The 17,011-nt window shown below is 46.0% G+C and overlaps 1 protein-coding gene across 13 annotated transcripts in view; it reads left to right on the top strand.

The window, feature by feature from the left end:
• Positions 1–17,011, top strand: part of RAB27A (RAB27A, member RAS oncogene family) — a 462,534-nt gene that overhangs the window by 438,042 nt on the left and 7,481 nt on the right. For all 13 annotated transcript variants that reach the window (XM_085644145.1, XM_085644154.1, XM_085644157.1 and 10 more), the window contains one exon: positions 644–767. In XM_085644145.1, coding sequence (XP_085500271.1) covers positions 644–767 — 124 coding nt within the window. The remainder of the gene's footprint in view (positions 1–643; positions 768–17,011) is intronic.

A 17,011-nucleotide genomic window follows, 5' to 3' on the forward strand; every position in this document is an offset into this window, starting at 1 on the left:
CATACGTGCCTTGGAGTCATTCAAGCACCACACATTGCCAACCACTGATTCTGCAACACATTCCCATAGAAAACCATGGAAGCCGGGAATTAACATAACGCCCCATAGTATCTTTCTATATAATATTTTTTAATTAAACAATAAACTTACCTTAAAAAAAAATATATTAAATGTTTAAACAGTAAAAGAAACAAAATTTAACCACTGTTAATTTGAGTTCACCCCTTTTATTACTTAAGTCATGTGAGGTACCGTCTCTGCAGAGAGCCTACTTTGCGGTCTGTGGGCCAATGTTCTCATCTCACTGTTGCGTGCTAAGTTGGCTGTTTTACAGCTATTTATGGATCTGTTGACACCACAAAATTGATCTGGTGAGTGATTATCAACGATACTCAATAATGCGGAGGAAGAGATCAATAATGAACAAAGAATTGTAATACAACAAATATGCCATTATACCTTCTGTTGATACAAATAAGCGAAATACAGAATGTGACAATGAAGAATATTAGTAAGCCCTACAATCTAATTTCATCTTTCAGATAGATGTGAAATGTGCTTCACTGTTATGTGGTTAAGAATATGTTCTGCATTGCCCAGTGTTGGCTATCACAATATGTTCCATTCATTTTCTTTTGGGTAGGTCAGCTACAGATGCATGCATACTGTGAAAACCCAGACATTGTACTCTGTGGTCATAAAAGTGATTTGGAAGATCAGAGAGCGGTTAAAAAAGAGGAAGCTCAAGAACTTGCTGAGAAGTATGGGTAAGTAACTTCCTTTCGCTAATTGTGTTTGAAGTAAAAACTGTGAAAAACCTATGACCAGCTGCTCTATAAAAACTTTTATCTCTTAACACTTCTTGCTAACAAATTACCTCATTGCCTACTTCCTAGAAGCAGCACTGCCCATGTACTTTTTTCTGCAACTTTGTTATGCTATATTTTCCCTAACTTCATTTCATTTGTTTTTTATTTCGGAAATTCAATCCATAAAACAGAACAGAATAATTAAGATAAAAGCAACGTTTCAAACTTTGCAGAAAAAAGAATTAATTCACTTTAATCAAATTTCATGCTTTATCATAGATCAACTTGTTGTTCATAGGATTGTTTACGGATAATCCATGCAAATGTCTACAATTTTGCCACACTATGAACTGTGACTTCGTCAATACATGAGCTAAGAATTTTTAGGGCCTCTAGGTGTTTTCTGACCCCTAGTTGATGGCAGATTGGTTAAAATTCACTTTTTCCGTGGGGTATTATAAGCGTCACAAAAAAAGGAAGTCCGGAACCATTTCAGAAACTTTTCCTCATGCTGGACAAAGGCCACTTTCAGTTTTGAGCCTACCACAAAACTCATTGGTGGTAAAATTATGTATCTGAATTTGGCATAAAGAGTTTTAGATCGCACCAATATTATATTATAGCCTTATAGCCCGCCGTAGCGGGCTATATCGGCTATTAAAGGCCCACTGCAGCGTTAAAGGACCGAGCCGAAGGACTTTAACAAAGCAGAGGGACTTTAAAAGCCGGTATAGCCCTGCTACGAAGGGCTATAAGGCTATTAGAACATTCTGCCACTAGAGGGCAGAATGTTCTAACAAATAAAACGAAGCCTTCAGGGAGCGCAAGGGCTCCCTGAAGCCTTTGTTCACAGCCAGAGCTGTGAACAAAGAAGCATTAGAATGTTGGAGCTCCGGGCTTATACCAGCCATTATAAGTCCGGAGCACTCCATTGTTTTCAACGGAGCTTCCAACATTAAAATGTTCTAATATCTAATAAAGGCGCAAAAGATGGAGTAAATTTATAATCTAAAACTGTATCTGGGTTTACATTTTTGCATATCTTTTTCCCAATGCACACAATAAATTATTTCTTTCAAGGCCGACTTTGTGATTGGGGTTACCTCCATGGGCGAATCCCCAGAAACCTCTCAACCTCAGATGACCTAAAGATTCCCTTATGTGCGCAAGTCAGGGAATATCTTGATAGCTGTTGCGGAATTGAAGTTCATCCAAAGCAAGTCTATATGATACTAGCTCTGGCGTATAATGTAATCTATGCCAGTAGAGTAATGTTCTCGCTTTTAGCACATAGACAAAAGGGCGTGGCCCAATGCAAAGAAAAGCGGGATTAGGGAAGGTGCTGGGCTTGGAAGTTTGCAACTTGTTTTTCTTTGAAGAAGTCTTAAGAGTCACAAGGTATAGTGACTCTTCCTATAGTCTGTATTGCACATGGTCATTAGTCTGCTAGACTGTTTTCCTCCACCATCCGGTTCGGATATCTACCTTGGAGCTCTGAGATCGAAGCTTCAACACAGTTTAACCAGCTTTTCGATTAACAATAGATTACCCTTCGACGAACACTAGCAAATTAAAAGGATGAAAACTGGTGGTTGTTGCCACCTGCCCAGGCTCGGGCCCTGCTCGACTTCAACTTCCATGTTTCACTGGCATCTTTGTTCACTCGGTGCATGCAGAGTGAAGGAAAAAACTCCCCTCAGCTTCTGTCCCAAGTGCCATGCAAAGTAGTCTAGACAAGATCACTAGCCAGTCTGCAACCTCTGTCTGTCCCCAGAACATGCCAAAATGTTGTGTGAAGTGTCTGGCCTTCCGATCAAAGAAAATGTTTCAACAACGAAGACAGCGATGCTGGGCACACAGCACAATGCAGGCACATCGAACTGAAGATGCACCTTATATCTTCAAGGACCAGACACAACCAGATACAGAACAGAGTCTCCATGCTGAGGGCGACATTGAAGAAGAGTTAGAGGTCCAAGGCGCTCCAGTGGACGTCTCCATTATTCTTAGCTGTGGGGAAGGGTCCAACTCTGACCATGAACTTGAAGCCCAACAGATCACTTCCAAGGGGCACGTGAGTACTGTGCGAACGGCTTCTAGACACAAACAAAGGTACAAACACAGGCTCATGAAATCCCACTGCCCTTGGGCCATGGAGGTATCCGACACAAAGTAGTAAAGGAGCAGACAATCGTCCCTCTGCCTAAACTACCCTTAAATGCCACAGAAAAAATTAAAGCACTTACTCCTCAAAAGTTAAAGCTACCTTTGGAGCCGGTGTCGAAAAAAACAAGCACTGATGCAGGAAAAGCCTTCAGAACCAAAATCTGGGACAGAAAGACCCAGGGCACCTTCAGACTTCATGCCGGTATCGGAGCCAAAAACACAGTTGGCGTCAAACACCTTCACACCCCGAGCCGACATTAGTTCCAAAAACCACATCGACATCAAAAATGGCTTTTGACACAAAGGCTTCCATGCTTAAAACAGTCTTGATGCCAAAAACAGCACAAACCCACACAGAGCCCAAAGAATGGCCTGTTCAGCCTATTTTATCTACACTTCAAGAAAAACTTGCGCCGATCCAAAAATTCTGGTCACAAACCCAGATACAGGCAGGGTGGGAACCAAACCACCGCTCTCACCTACAAAGACTTTGTCAAAATGTAAAACAACGTTTGGAGAAGAGATCATGGGGCCACAACCACAAAGCCTCCATGCAAAAAACATAAAAACAGGGGCACCAGTCCCATGCATTTTTCACCTGAAACTCTACCTCCTACTCCTACTCCACCTCTACCTATACCTTCCGCCTCCCCCAACTCTTTCTCTATTACCAATGCCAGCTACATCTCCTCCTCTACCAATCTCTTCAAACACTCAAGTCATGCTCGGCCACAAGGGTCCCCTACCACCTCTTCTCTAGGGGACCACAGCATTGGGGAAAATATATACCCCTACTACACTCCATACTTTAATGACCCACAAGGTGATCCAGGTACTCTGGATCAGCCCAGGTATGCCTATAATGTAGATACACAAGGGGATCCAGATCTATACCTCTTCAAACCTTCACCACCTGACGATACCAGCACATAATATGAGGTACTATGCAGGGCTGCAGAATATAATAATGTTGACACACACAATAGAGAATGAGAATGACTTTCCTGAGGAGACACTATCCGAAATGCAGCAAACTTTCACATTTTTACCCATGTTAAAAGGCATGCTTAAACCCATGATAGACATTTTAAAACAACAGTCAAATCAAGGGTACTAGCCCCTAGGGTTGATAAGAAGTACAAACCCACACCAACTGACCCAACAGAAAACATGCCAACTCACAAGGCACAGGTGATGCTCCTCCAACAGACAAGGAGTGTATGACATTTGATGCTGCAGTTGAATGTGTAGCAGTGCAGGCAGCAAACCTCCTTAGGATCATCATTTCTGTAGTACTGCTCTCAAGGTACAACATAGGACAGTGAGATGAGATGCTAGAATTACTACAAAACCTTCCTGAAGAAGCAAAGGGGATCAGAATGATTGGAAGAGAGAAGAATCATATCTAACACTACAGTTCAGTGTTCTTTAGACGCAGCAGGCACCAGTGCAAGGGAGATCAACACCAGAATTGTTATCAGAAGCCACACTTGGATAAGAGTGTCAGGGTTTAAACCTGATGTCCAGCAAGATCTCCTCCATTAACCTTTTGATAGAGAAAACCTCTTTGGCACACATGTGGACTAAATATTGGAGAACATTTAGAAAGACACCAACACTGCCAAAGCCACGGGTGCCCTTCAAAGATATCAATACAGAAGGTCCTTTCGGAGGGGCACCCAAAGCTACCACCTCTACAGGTGCCTCTCAAAGGTAACAAACCCCCTATCAATCACACTATACAAGAGGGGAATACTATAAAGCACACCACAGAAGCAATACCAACAGGGGTCAAGGTCGTGGATCCACTTAGAAGGGAACCACTTCCACCAAGTAATGACTCTGTCCACCTCCCACACCTCACTTAACACCAGTAGGGGGTCAGTTACAGGACTATCACGCAGATTGGGTACTAATTACTTCGGATCAGTGGGTCCTCTCAATATTATAACATTGATATTGTCTAGAACTCACATCTTCTCCACCCAATATCCCACCTCATGCACAAGCTATGTCAAAGAAACACAGCACTCCTACAAGAAGAAATTCAAGCTCTACTTCAAAAGGGGGCTATATAGCCAGTCCCAAAGCAACACCAGGGACACTGGGTGTACTCCCTGTATTTCCTCATTCCACTTCCAAATGGTTACTGTTAGATCTGACACCCTTTGGGTGGTCTTCCCCCAAACCTTTTGCCCGCTTGCCTCATATTATTGCTGATTTTGTTAGCCTTAGAACTCCGAGCACTTTACCACTGCCAACTAGTGCTAAAGTGTGCGTGCTTCTCCCCTAAAACATGGTTTAATTGACTTATCCACAATTGGCATATTTAATTTATTTAGAAGTCCCTAGCAGAATGTACTACATGTGCCCAGGAACTGTAAATTAAATCCTTCTACTGGGTCCGCAAAGCAAACACAAGGAGATGATGAACGGAGCACTGAAACTTTTCAGACACTCACCCCCCAGTCAGATCTGTGACTGGGGGTGAGTGTCTGAAAAGTTTCAGGGCTCTGTCCATCATCTCCTTGTGTTTACTTTGTTCACCATAAGTTGGCAGGATATGCCCAGACATGGGTCCCTTGCTCACTTTGCCACTGGATTCAAGCTAGCCTAGCTGATGAGGGCTGTTAGTCCGAAACCAGTCCCAGGATGCTTGATTCCGGTCCAGCGAAGACATGGATTGGCAGTTCGGGCTGGACTGTTCCCATGAGGCACAGGGTCAAGACTGTTTTGCATATAGCTGTGTCTGAACTGGGGTGGCGAAGTGAGCTAAAAAACGATGATGGATCCAACCCAGATCTGTGACTGGGGGTGAGTGTCTGACAAGTTTCAGCCCTCCGTCCATCATCTCCTTGTGTTTGCTCTACTGGGCCTGCAGCACTGATTGTGTCACCCATACCAGTAGCACTTTAGACCTGTCTCAGACCTGTCACTGCAGATCTTATATATGCTGTTTACCCTGCCATGTCGACTTGGCATTTAGGAACCCTTGCCAAGCCTTACACTTCCTGTTTATTACATATATCATCACTAAGGTAGGCCTAGTTAGCCCACAGGACAGGGTGCTATGTAATTAAAAGGCAAGGAGATATATTTTTACGTTTTACATGTTCTGGTAGTGAAAACCCTACAAATCCTGTTTTTCACTACTGTGAGGCCAACCCCTTTCATAGGTTATCATTGGGAATTCCTTATCACACTTATAAGCTGCAATTTCTGACTGAGAAGGAGTGGCTCTGTCATATTTTATGTCATTGGAATGATCATGATAAGTCCTTCTTACTGGTAAAGATGCATTTATCACTACCCTTTTAAAAATTCCACTTTTAGCACTATGAAATTTTCTGCTCTTAGCCCTGTGTGCCTCCAGACTGTCTCCAATACATGTCTGGGGTGGTTGACCGCTTGGGATTGTGTATTCCCTCTAGACAGATACACACAAAGGGAGCTTAGGTGTGACTGAGTGGCTATCCACATCCTGATGGGCCATCCTGGGTAGGATGAGAGTGGGAGCTGACACTTACCCCTGAGCAGGCTGTGTCCTATCCCCACACAAAGTGCTGCATACCCTCCTCTAGCGAGTCTGTAGCCAGAGCTTGGAAGGAGGACCTCTGCCCACTTCAAAGCCCCTCTTTGAAGTTACCTCCACTGCAAAGGTACAACTGGGTATAAGTACTGGTTCTCTGGCCCCACCAAATCAGACACTCGTGGCCCTTTAAAGAACTCTGCCAAGAGGAAGGACTGCTGTGCTGCTACAGAGCCTGCCACTCTGCTGAACTACTGCTCTGGAAGAACTGCTTTTCTGCTGTGCTGTCATGCTACTCTCTATCCTGCTTAGGAAGGGCTGGACCCCTCTCACTTGAACCCAGAGTGACTCCAATGGCATGTTGAGTTGACCCCTGTTCTAAGTTTCAGGGACATCAGAGACTTCCCATCCATCTGCAACAGCACCTGGACTTTGCTTGTTGCAAGTCTTGCAGTGCCAAGTGGTGCCAATCCAGTCCTTAAAGTGGGTATAAAGTGCTGCAACTGCTAAGGATCCACACATTGAAGACAATGTACCGATCGGACCCACGCCAATGCATCGCTGCTGCTGCATGGACCACGGACATCATATCGCCGACTGCACAGCTCATTGACTCCAGGTTTCCAGGGCATCCCTGACTTTGTGCGGCTCGGCGTTGTTGCATCGCTTCATGCCGTTTGCATCGCCTACAACCCAGCGGTTCGACGACGACTCATTGCATCAGTGCTTCCTGCACCTCGAGACTTGATACATATTCGAAGTTGTACAGCTCTGAACTGACGCATCACCTTCATCGAAAGGATCAACCTTGACGCTTTGCCTCCTTTTCTCCTCGCATCGTCGTTGATATATCCAAGGTACTGTTTCAGTGGGCCAAGGCTGGTCCCTATATCCGATCCACGCTCCATTGTGGTCAGCCTGAACCTTTGGATTGACCCCCGGTCAAGCGTGACCAGTTGCCCCCGGTTGGTGCTTTAAGCTTGAAAGAAGTGACCCGATTAAGGTCACCCGGTCACTCATGACCTCCTCTTAGCCTTCCAAGAAATGAAGAGTTGGCGACGCAGTAGAGAATACAAACTAACTAATTCATTGGTAAATAAACTTCAGTGGAGTCCAGTCTGACCAGCCCTCTGAGATGGCTGTCGAGGGACTGACCTCCGAACACTTGGTAACACCGAATAAACACCCCCCAAGTCCCGCCCTCAGGGGCTTGTTTTATGCACCCAATGGCGCTGAGGCTGAAAGCTCCCCTGTCCCCCCCCAGTGCAAGGGGTCCTGGAGTTTGTATTCTGTCCCCCCCTCAGGCAATGAGCTTAGTGCGTCCCGCAATGCAGTACTCGGGGGCTTGTTGTATGGATCATATGGTGCTGAATCTGGGAGCTCCACCTCCCTGTTTTGTAAGGGCTCCTGGAGTTTGTAGTCTGGTTCCTCTCAGGAAGTGACTTTAGCACGTCCTGGGCCGCTGTACTCAGGGGCTTGTTTTATGCACCCGATTGTGCTGAGGCTGTAAGCTTTGCCACCCTATGCTGCAAGGGCTCTTGGGGGCCGATTCACAGAACTAACTTAAGACAAAATCCTAAACTTACTACTTTTGGTATTCACAGAAGTTAGGATTTTGTCTTAAGTTTGTCTTAAGACAGACTTAAGACAGACTTAAGACAGACTTAAGACAGACTTAAGACAGACTTAAGACAGACTTAAGACAGACTTAAGACAGACTTAAGACAGACTTAAGACAAACTTAAGACAAACTTAAGACAAACTTAAGACAAAATCCTAACTTAAGTCTGTCTTAAGTCTGTCTTAAGTCTGTCTTAAGTCTGTCTAAAGTCTGTCTAAAGTCTGTCTAAAGTTTGTCTTAAGACAAACTTAAGACAAAATCCTAACTTCTGTGAATACCAAAAGTAGTAAGTTTAGGATTTTGTCTTAAGTTAGTTCTGTGAATCGGGCCCACAGAGTTTGTAATCTGGTACCCTTCTGTCAATTACTTAAACGTGTCTTGCACCCAGGTACTCAGGGGCTTGTTTTAAGCGCTGATGAGGCTGGAAGCTCCACCCCGTGCTACAAGGGCTCCTAGAGTTTGTAGTCTTGTCCCCCTTAGGCAATGACATTAGCGCGTCCCGCACCACGGTACTCGGGAGCTTGTTTTATGCAGCCGATGGCGCTGAGGCTGAAACTCCCCCATCCATGCTGCAAGCTCTCCTGGAGTTCGTAGTCTGGTCTTCCTCAGACAATTACCTTATCGTTTTCCCTAACTTAGTACCCAGTTTCTGCCATTAGTATAGCTTCATAGTGCTCTTGGTCAAGGGTGTCGATCCCTCACAGGATCAACCTGGGTGAAAAAAGTAAAAACAGTGGGCCAAACTGCTATCTTTCCACCACTTTCTGTGGATTTGTTTTAACTTTATTGGGTTAGTCAAGAAAAGGGGCACATCCATGATAAAATGTCCATTTGGCACTCCTACTCCCACCATTCCACAATCACTGTTGCAATATTGGGTCTGGGCTGGGTTATAACAGTCAATTATTGTACCTTGCAATTGAGTTTGTCTCCGCCTCTGGGAACTGTAGCATTGGGATAGTGCATAAAGAACTGAGACTAAGGGCCTGATTTAGATCTTGGTGGGACTCCTGTTGTCCCTCAATGACGGAGTATCCAAGTACTCCACCAAGCTGATGGTATCCCCGCTGCCGCATTAAGATGTGTGCTGGATGAACCTCCGTCCGCATCGACAAATTGTTACCCATCGCGTAAGCGGCGCACCATCGTCAAGGCGGTGGACTCCTCTACTGGCTTATAGTACTCTGTCACTGTCAGGTTTGCACTGGGCCTATTTAGATGTGCCCCTTATGCTGGCATTGTCCTAGCAGTGATTTGCTGACAGAGTGAGTCCCTGGTGGAGTGAAGACTGGTAAGTACTACTGATTTATGTGTCAGTACACATATATGTTGTAAATAAAAGGATGACAGTGGTTTATACCAGTGCTAGCACATACACCGTTTCAGGAAATTATTTGTGACCTCTATATAATCAAGTGTGCTCAATGAAGACTGGTAACACTATGTCATCCCAAAAGTGTAAAGTATAAGGGTGAAGACCCCCAATATACAAGGAGTATCAAGAAAATGTCCAGACCTCCACCACAATAAGATGTAAAGGGTCCGTCAATCTAGCGGTTCCGCTTCAGTGAAATGAATTCAATAAGCGTAAGGTAAGTACAGAAAAATTAATGATTCCATTTGTTTTTATTCCATTTCTTGTGCAAATAAATTCAAACAGCCGAATCATGTTTCGTTGACTTGACGACTTTTTCAAGGCTCTGAAAACTGTAAATTATTCATCCAAAGGAAAGTGCAGCAAAGTGAATCCTGACTCTCGGAGCCCTGAGGACTACAGAAAGGATGATCTTGTTCTAAAAATATTATGCAAAGGGAGTTAAGCATGATAATGTCCAATCATAGCAACAAGGACCTCTTTCGTACGAAAGTCCGATCTGTTTCCTCGTGGGGCTCCGAAGATCAGGATTCATTTTGCTGCACTTTCCTTTGGATGAATAATTTACACTTTTCGGAGCCTTGAAAAAGTCATCAACTACGACGAAACACCTGTCGGCTGTTGATCTGATGACCGCCAGAGGTACCGACGGATAGAGCGGTGTTAGAAATGGCGATTTCTGGTTGGCTAAGGCTTGCGCCAAAGTCAGGCAGAAACCACCACTCTAGTCAGGGCAAGGAAGTTACACGCCAAAGATAACCCCTGCTCACCCCCTTGGTAGCTTGGCACGAGCAGACAGGCTTATCCCTGAGGCGATGTGTAAAGCGTTTGCGCGCGCACCCAGCAACAACACCCAAGGCCCACCACAAAGGAAACTCCACACAAGGTATTCTATAAAAATAGCCTTTGTATTATACACAACACATTAGATAAAAACACACACTCTACAATGTGCCAACAGGCACGGGCAGAATTTACAAGGGATTATATATACAGGGGACAGGGCCACATGGACCACTGTCAGGAATTAGCACTTTTTAGAACATAGGAATAATACTGTAGTACAAAATAACATATGTAGCACACAACCAGTAACTACTGGTATCAGGTAAGTACCACCTACGCAACCCTAACCACCTTAGGAAAATATCGCGCAGGGAATCAGGACCTCACTAGCACCACCTGTACTAGGAGAAAACAACCACCTAAGTATCACAATACCTGTAGGGGTCTAAGCACATAAACACATGATGCATAACATTCAGAGGTGTAAAGCAAAGCACATGACGCATAACCACATTCAGAGGTGCAGGAAAGGTACAATGGCGCAAAAACTCACATTAGCCACTATCTGTGGCAGTCCCTGGGCCAACTGGCCTTGTAGGGGCAAGGACGCCCTGCGTCCAGAAAAGTCATGGCGCGCCGGCGCAGGCTGCGCCAACCAGCGCGCACAAAGCACAACCTACACGTAGCAGTTGCCCACTAAGTGCTGGGCAACTGGAGAAATGCTGGGGCCAACGTTGGAGCCTCCCAGGGCTCTGAAACAAATGAAATGCCCCCTAGAGCCTCGCAGGCTCTAAATAATACTGTGCTCTTCGTTGGAGCCTCGTGGGCTCAAGACAGCTGGAAATGCCCCCCGGAGCCTTCTAGGCTAGAGAAATAATGGCCCCTTCGTTGGAGTCTCACTCGGGGGACTCGTGAGCCTCGCAGGCTCTGAACAACAATGGGCCCCTTCGTTGAAGTCCCACACGGGGACTCTTTCACCAAATGCCCCCGTAGCGACAATGGCCCCACCGTTGGAGTCCCGCTCGGGGGACTCGAAAGAAGACTGCGCCCACGTTGGAGCTACACGGAGCTCTAGGGAATTACCAGAATGCCCCCGACACAGGCGCGGAGTCCCCCCAGCCCTTCGGACTTACCGGGTGGTTCCGGGGACTCCCGCGTTGCCTCCGCTCTCCTGTTTCCGGGTCGTCCTCTCCTGGCGTCTGGGATGACGCGGGTCGGCCGAGTCCCGGTTGCTAGGGGACGCCTCCCGCGGCATCCAATCCCAGCGCGGCGTGTTCCTACGCTGCGGGGAAGTCCTCACGGTACTTCCCCGGCCCCCGGGCCAATCGGTGGTGATTTCTTTGATGCGGGGTAGGCTCCCGTGATCTTTGCACAAGTTCCCTGGCGGGGTGGGCACCCGCTAGGGATAAAAAATACGGCACGAAGTACCTGGCGGGGTGGGCACCCGCTAGGGCTACCTAACCGCACACGAGGCGGAAATAAGCGGGGTGGGCACCCGCGAGGACGGCAAAATAGCAGGGAATCCCTACGTCGGGGTTCCCTCGCTAATAATGGCAGCTCCGCGCTGCTGGCCACCAATAAAGCGCTCCTAGCGCTATAAATGAAAGAAAAGCGCCTCCAGGCGCTTAGGGGTGCCAGCAAGCACCAAAGTTCAGCAAAGTCCTTAGGAAGGTGGGCAGGGGGCAGGGCTGGGCCCAGAGCCAGCTCACTGGGCCTCCAGGCAGGGAGGTAGTCCAAGTGGCGGTCCTCTGGCCCAGCAGCAGCAGCAGCCCCCTCAGGCAGGATCCTGGAAGAGAACAACCTCTGTGGGGACACAGCCCCATTTTTATACAGCAAAAGTCTTTGTTCTTGGTTCAGGGTGAGGGGGAAAACCAGTCGCAGCTGGTTGGGGAGCACCCTTGATGTGCTCAGCCCCTCACTCTATTCACTGGCAGGGCTAGGGTCGTCAGTCGCACCACAGGGGGCGGAGCCAGCCTTGTGTGTGGAAAACCCTGTCCTATTCAGGACCCAGGTGTACTCCTCCCACCCATCTAGCTGCTGATCTCCCCATTCACCACTGGGTGACTCATCCTGACTCTGGGGAATCCCTAGCCCGTCACATGACATGACCAGCCAATCACGCGACAGACACACTGCACACAGAAGTGCCCACCTCTGGAAGTGGCACTTCCACACTAGGTACATGCACGCCGCACACATCATCGCGCAGCATTCACTCCCACGAGTCCGCACATACCAAACTCGGGCCTGCACACCCCACGCGTCAGGAACTACTAGGGACACATACATTCCCCATGCATTCCTATGGGAGGGCAGGCCTATCTCACCACATGCACTCAGAGCACGCACGCACTTTACCCTGGGACACAGGGAAAGTGCGCAGAAACCAAAAAAATTACCACACCAAGTCACCAATAAAAAGCCAAAAAGTCCAGGGGTGAACCTGCCAGAAGGGCCAAGTCCAACAAGCGGTGCCTCCCTTTTATCCTGAGCTGCAGTCAGGTGAGGTGAGGTCTTCTCCTCTAGCATTCCTGGATGCCACATGCATTATGAGGTTTTGCAGAGGAAGTAAAGTACACTCCTGAATACAGGTGACTCTGTTGTATCTGTTCCAACCGTTTTATTTACTTCTGTTTTTCACAAATAACTAAAAGGAACTTTCTTTCACACTTGCAGTTGCATAAGATTAGTGGTCCTGAAGAAGGCAAGGAAAAAATGGTTTCCATAAATGCTGAAACATGTTGACCCGTTTTACACATCAGACAGTCATTCTTTACAAACTGTCGTTTGCACTGTTTTTTAGGTTGGACTATGAGAGATATGATTAAAGGTTTGGTTACTCTTAGCTCAATTTTAAATCACTTTTTCACACTGCACTTTCTCCCACAGCGACCATTGACTCACTTCTGGACGTCTAATTAGTAGGACAACTTTGAGTGTTGTACTGATAACCCCCTGCTAAAACATCTTCGGGCTCCCCACTCCCTCTGAAGGGGTTGCAGCCCTTAGTGTCACAAGTGTGACAGCAAGAGGAGACCCAGATGATGACGCATGTCACCACTGGTGAGTGATGGGAATCCGTCTTATAAATAAGATTTTTCTACATAGGCCTTTATCAGGGAATGTGTGCATATTTTCTGTTTCAGATTTCTCATTATCCAAACGACATAATTCAGACCCGTGGATATCAGTGTTGTATTAGTCATGTATTTGCGGTAGTTGTTTATCCACGCTAGATCTTTAAATATTGCCTCAGACCCTGTTCTAATCGGAGTGTTTATTTGGTTTCTTTCAGACAACTTAATTTGTCTGATCTTAATTCAGCAGACGCTGTCACAAGGTATATGGGCTTATGTCTATCCCTGCACTGCCTCACCCATTTGCTCAGCTTTGGCCTCCCTGGAAGGTTCATATGTCCTATTGGGTTTGCTCTTTAATGGTTCACGTGTTTATGATGCCAGGGCAGCTGCAGTTCTAGTGGGCTGCATGTGGACTATGAGGGCCCTCCTAGCCTTCTGGAAGTGTGGTCCCTCCTTCCTCTTGACCATGGCGACAACATGGATTTTCTGAGGGTCGCTTGAGGGCCAAGTCCTAAAGAAGGCTCCGACGTGAGGTGCTGGTTCAGTTGTTCATGGCTCTTCCCTTCCCAACATATAGTTTTCACCCTCCTTGTCTCTGGACTTGTGTGCTAAGCCATCCTGGTTGTAGATGCGGTGCATATTTGATTTGTCCTGATTCTTCACGTTGGCCAGCTTGTTACTCATTTTGGCAACGTTGCTACTTTTCACTGCAGGCAGCGGTCTCCATTTTGGATGCATGCTGTAGACTTGGATAATTCTGTTCCCCGCAGGGTTGCTGTCATGGGCGGTGCGCTGACATCCCATTTGCTGCATTGACGGATATTTCTGTCATTTGGGTCCTGTTTGGTTGTTGACCAGATGCCCATTTGTTTGGTGTATGCCTGTTTCCGGTCCCCTTCTGATGTTAGAAGGGTGCACAGCACCCCTTTTCTTGATTGTCTTTGTTTCTTTCTGGTCCTGTGTGCCATGCTGTTTTTTTTCTTCTAGTCCGCTTTTATGGCACTTGGATCTTTCTTGTTGTTGGTATTGTTTTGTGCTTCAGCATTGCCTGTAGTGTCCACAGTTCTTGATCCCTTTTCTGCTGCAGTGTTGTTTGATGGGCTGTGCGCTTGATGGAAGCTGTTGTTGTCATTCTGTTGGTGCCATGGTCTTCTCCTTTTTTCTGTCTCAACGTATCCCTTGAACTGTTTTCTGGTTCCCTCAGCAGTGCAGCCTTTCCTGGCTCCCGTATACTGTGGCCTCGTAGGAGAGATGACCATCTGGAACTATTTTGATGTTCAAACCATTCTTGTTTAGTGGACGGCTGTAAATGACATGTGGGCTTCCCTGTAGAAGCATCATGAGGGCCATTTCTTACGGACTTCATTGGTCGAATACTGTGTTTGTGACGTGGGTCGGTGTAGCCTTTGCATTTTTGTATGATCTGGTGTTGCATTGTCTTAATGACCAACCGAGTATGGGAGGTGTGGTTGCCCTCCATTGGTTCTCATGTTTTGTAGGATGTGTCTTGCACAATGGACTGTGTTGATGGTTTTTTTCAGCCTGCCTGCCCCTTCGTGTTCCCTTACTAGTGGTTTGTGGAGCTGCTTAACGAGGAGTAAATCCACAATTCCACCTTCTTTGGTGATTTGTCGGTGGTTTGTCCTGGTGCTTTTCGACCCTGCATTTTGTTGGATATCAACAAGGTGTAAAAGTGTTCTGTTCTTGCTAAATGCTGATACTTTCTTCTTCAGGATGAGTTGGCATCCTTGCTGGTGTCTCTTGCCCCTTGGGGTTGGCTGTTCTTTAATCTTGAGGCCCTCCTTTACTGTATGTGATCGAGTCACAGGACGTCTCCTCTCAGGTGCTATTCAGATAGCGTACTCCTTGGCTGACTTTTGCTTCTTCACTTTTTGAATAGGCTTCACTTACCAAAAATTCTGCCTGTCCACCAGCGCCTGGTTTACAATTCTTGTGGGCTACTGGATGCTGGACTCTCGAGCCATTGCCCCGTCTTTGGTGGTGGGAGGGTTCTGATGTTACCTTGATACCTCTATAGTTGGTGCTATTTACCCTGTTTTCTGGGAGTGGCAGTGTGTCAATGTCGTATCACCTGCTGACTAGTAGACTTTCTTTGTTGTTGTTGTTGTTATGATGCTTTCACTGAACGAATGTATTTCCTTTCAGGTGCAGTGGGTTTTGATCCCTTTATTCTGTTGTGACCTGTATTGTGCTTTCAATGGAAATGGATGTGATGGTGTCCTTCCTGCTTATGGCGTATGTGTGTGTTGGTTCACACCTGCCAACTCCTACCATGAGATTCGTTTTTTTTCTGTTCGTCAGTTGTGGACTGAGGTTCTTTCTGTTTTTCCGTTGTGGTCGCTTTACCTGTTTAGCTAGCCTTTAGTTTGGGTTGGGCCTTGAGCGTGTGGCACCTCTGAGTAGGGATTGTGGTGCCTTTAACATGCCCTGGGTTTTCACTGTGCCTCAGACCTGCTACCTTTGGGGTTCTGCTTTCGTATTGATTCGTCAGGTGAGGAATCTACTTGTAGAAATATCGAAATAGTCAGACTAAAATGTTGCATACCTTTGGTATAGACTTTTACAGTGGATGCTCTATCTACGTGAGGTGTGGCTGCATTGACTGGCTGCTTCTTTTGTCAGTTCCGTCTCCACCTCTAAAGGTATCGATAAAAGGACAGGAGCTGATGTCAGTGCACCAGGTGGCACCTTATAGGGCTCAGTTCCGTAAGAATTGTCCTCCAAAATGTTCTTAATTGTCAAGTAATTCTATTTTTTCCCTAGTTTAACAAAGCTGCCTCTGAATCTCTCTAAAGGTTAGGACCCTCCATCAAGCCACAATCGTTCCAAAGCTTCTATTCTAGCTTCCAACCACTATCGCTCATTCAAAACTGACCTTTTTAATTTCAAGCATTATTCTCCAAATTATTTTGCCTTTGGTGTTCGGTTAACTGAGAAACCTCCTTCAGTTCTTTATCGGCTGCTACAATGTAACCCAATATCCGGATCCAGTTAGTATTCTGGCTACTGCATACTAATTTGATTCCAATCAACTACTACCAAATCAACCATTCACAAACCTCCTGGTATCAGCTACTGCATTTGATTCTATCTGTGTAAAAAAGCAGCGGTGCCATTTGTCTTCCCTGTGTTTTTGATTAGCTTATTAAACCACTGGTTAAATATGTTCGTAAAAATGCAGGGTTTCGTGGAATACAGTGGGACAAAAGGAATACAAGCTTTTTTTTCTACAGACATGATAGTGTTTTTTGTTGTTACTGAACTATAAATATATATATACACACACACAACTGAGACACTTTATGTGCAAGAACTTGAGTAGAAAAGAATTTTAGAATTTTAAAGGAAGGGAGATATTAACGTATTTTGTTACATCAGTTCCGAAGGGCTTTTCAGGAATTGAGTGTAATTTTGATCCATTGACTGACCTATGCCTGAAAGATTCAACAAATTGGAATTTGAGCCATGGTGAAAGCTCAGCTCCATCAAACTGTCTGTTTAACTTGAATGTGTCTATTCATGTTCTAACTTACACACTCCTGTAACATTGTATAAAAGGCCTCAACTGCTACTGAAGAAACTTCAGCTTGGATATATCTGAAAACCTCAAATATGTCTTGACTG

Source organism: Triturus cristatus, chromosome 3_1 (genome assembly GCF_964204655.1).
Source record: "Triturus cristatus chromosome 3_1, aTriCri1.1, whole genome shotgun sequence".
In the NCBI taxonomy this organism is placed as follows: Eukaryota; Metazoa; Chordata; class Amphibia; order Caudata; family Salamandridae; genus Triturus; species Triturus cristatus.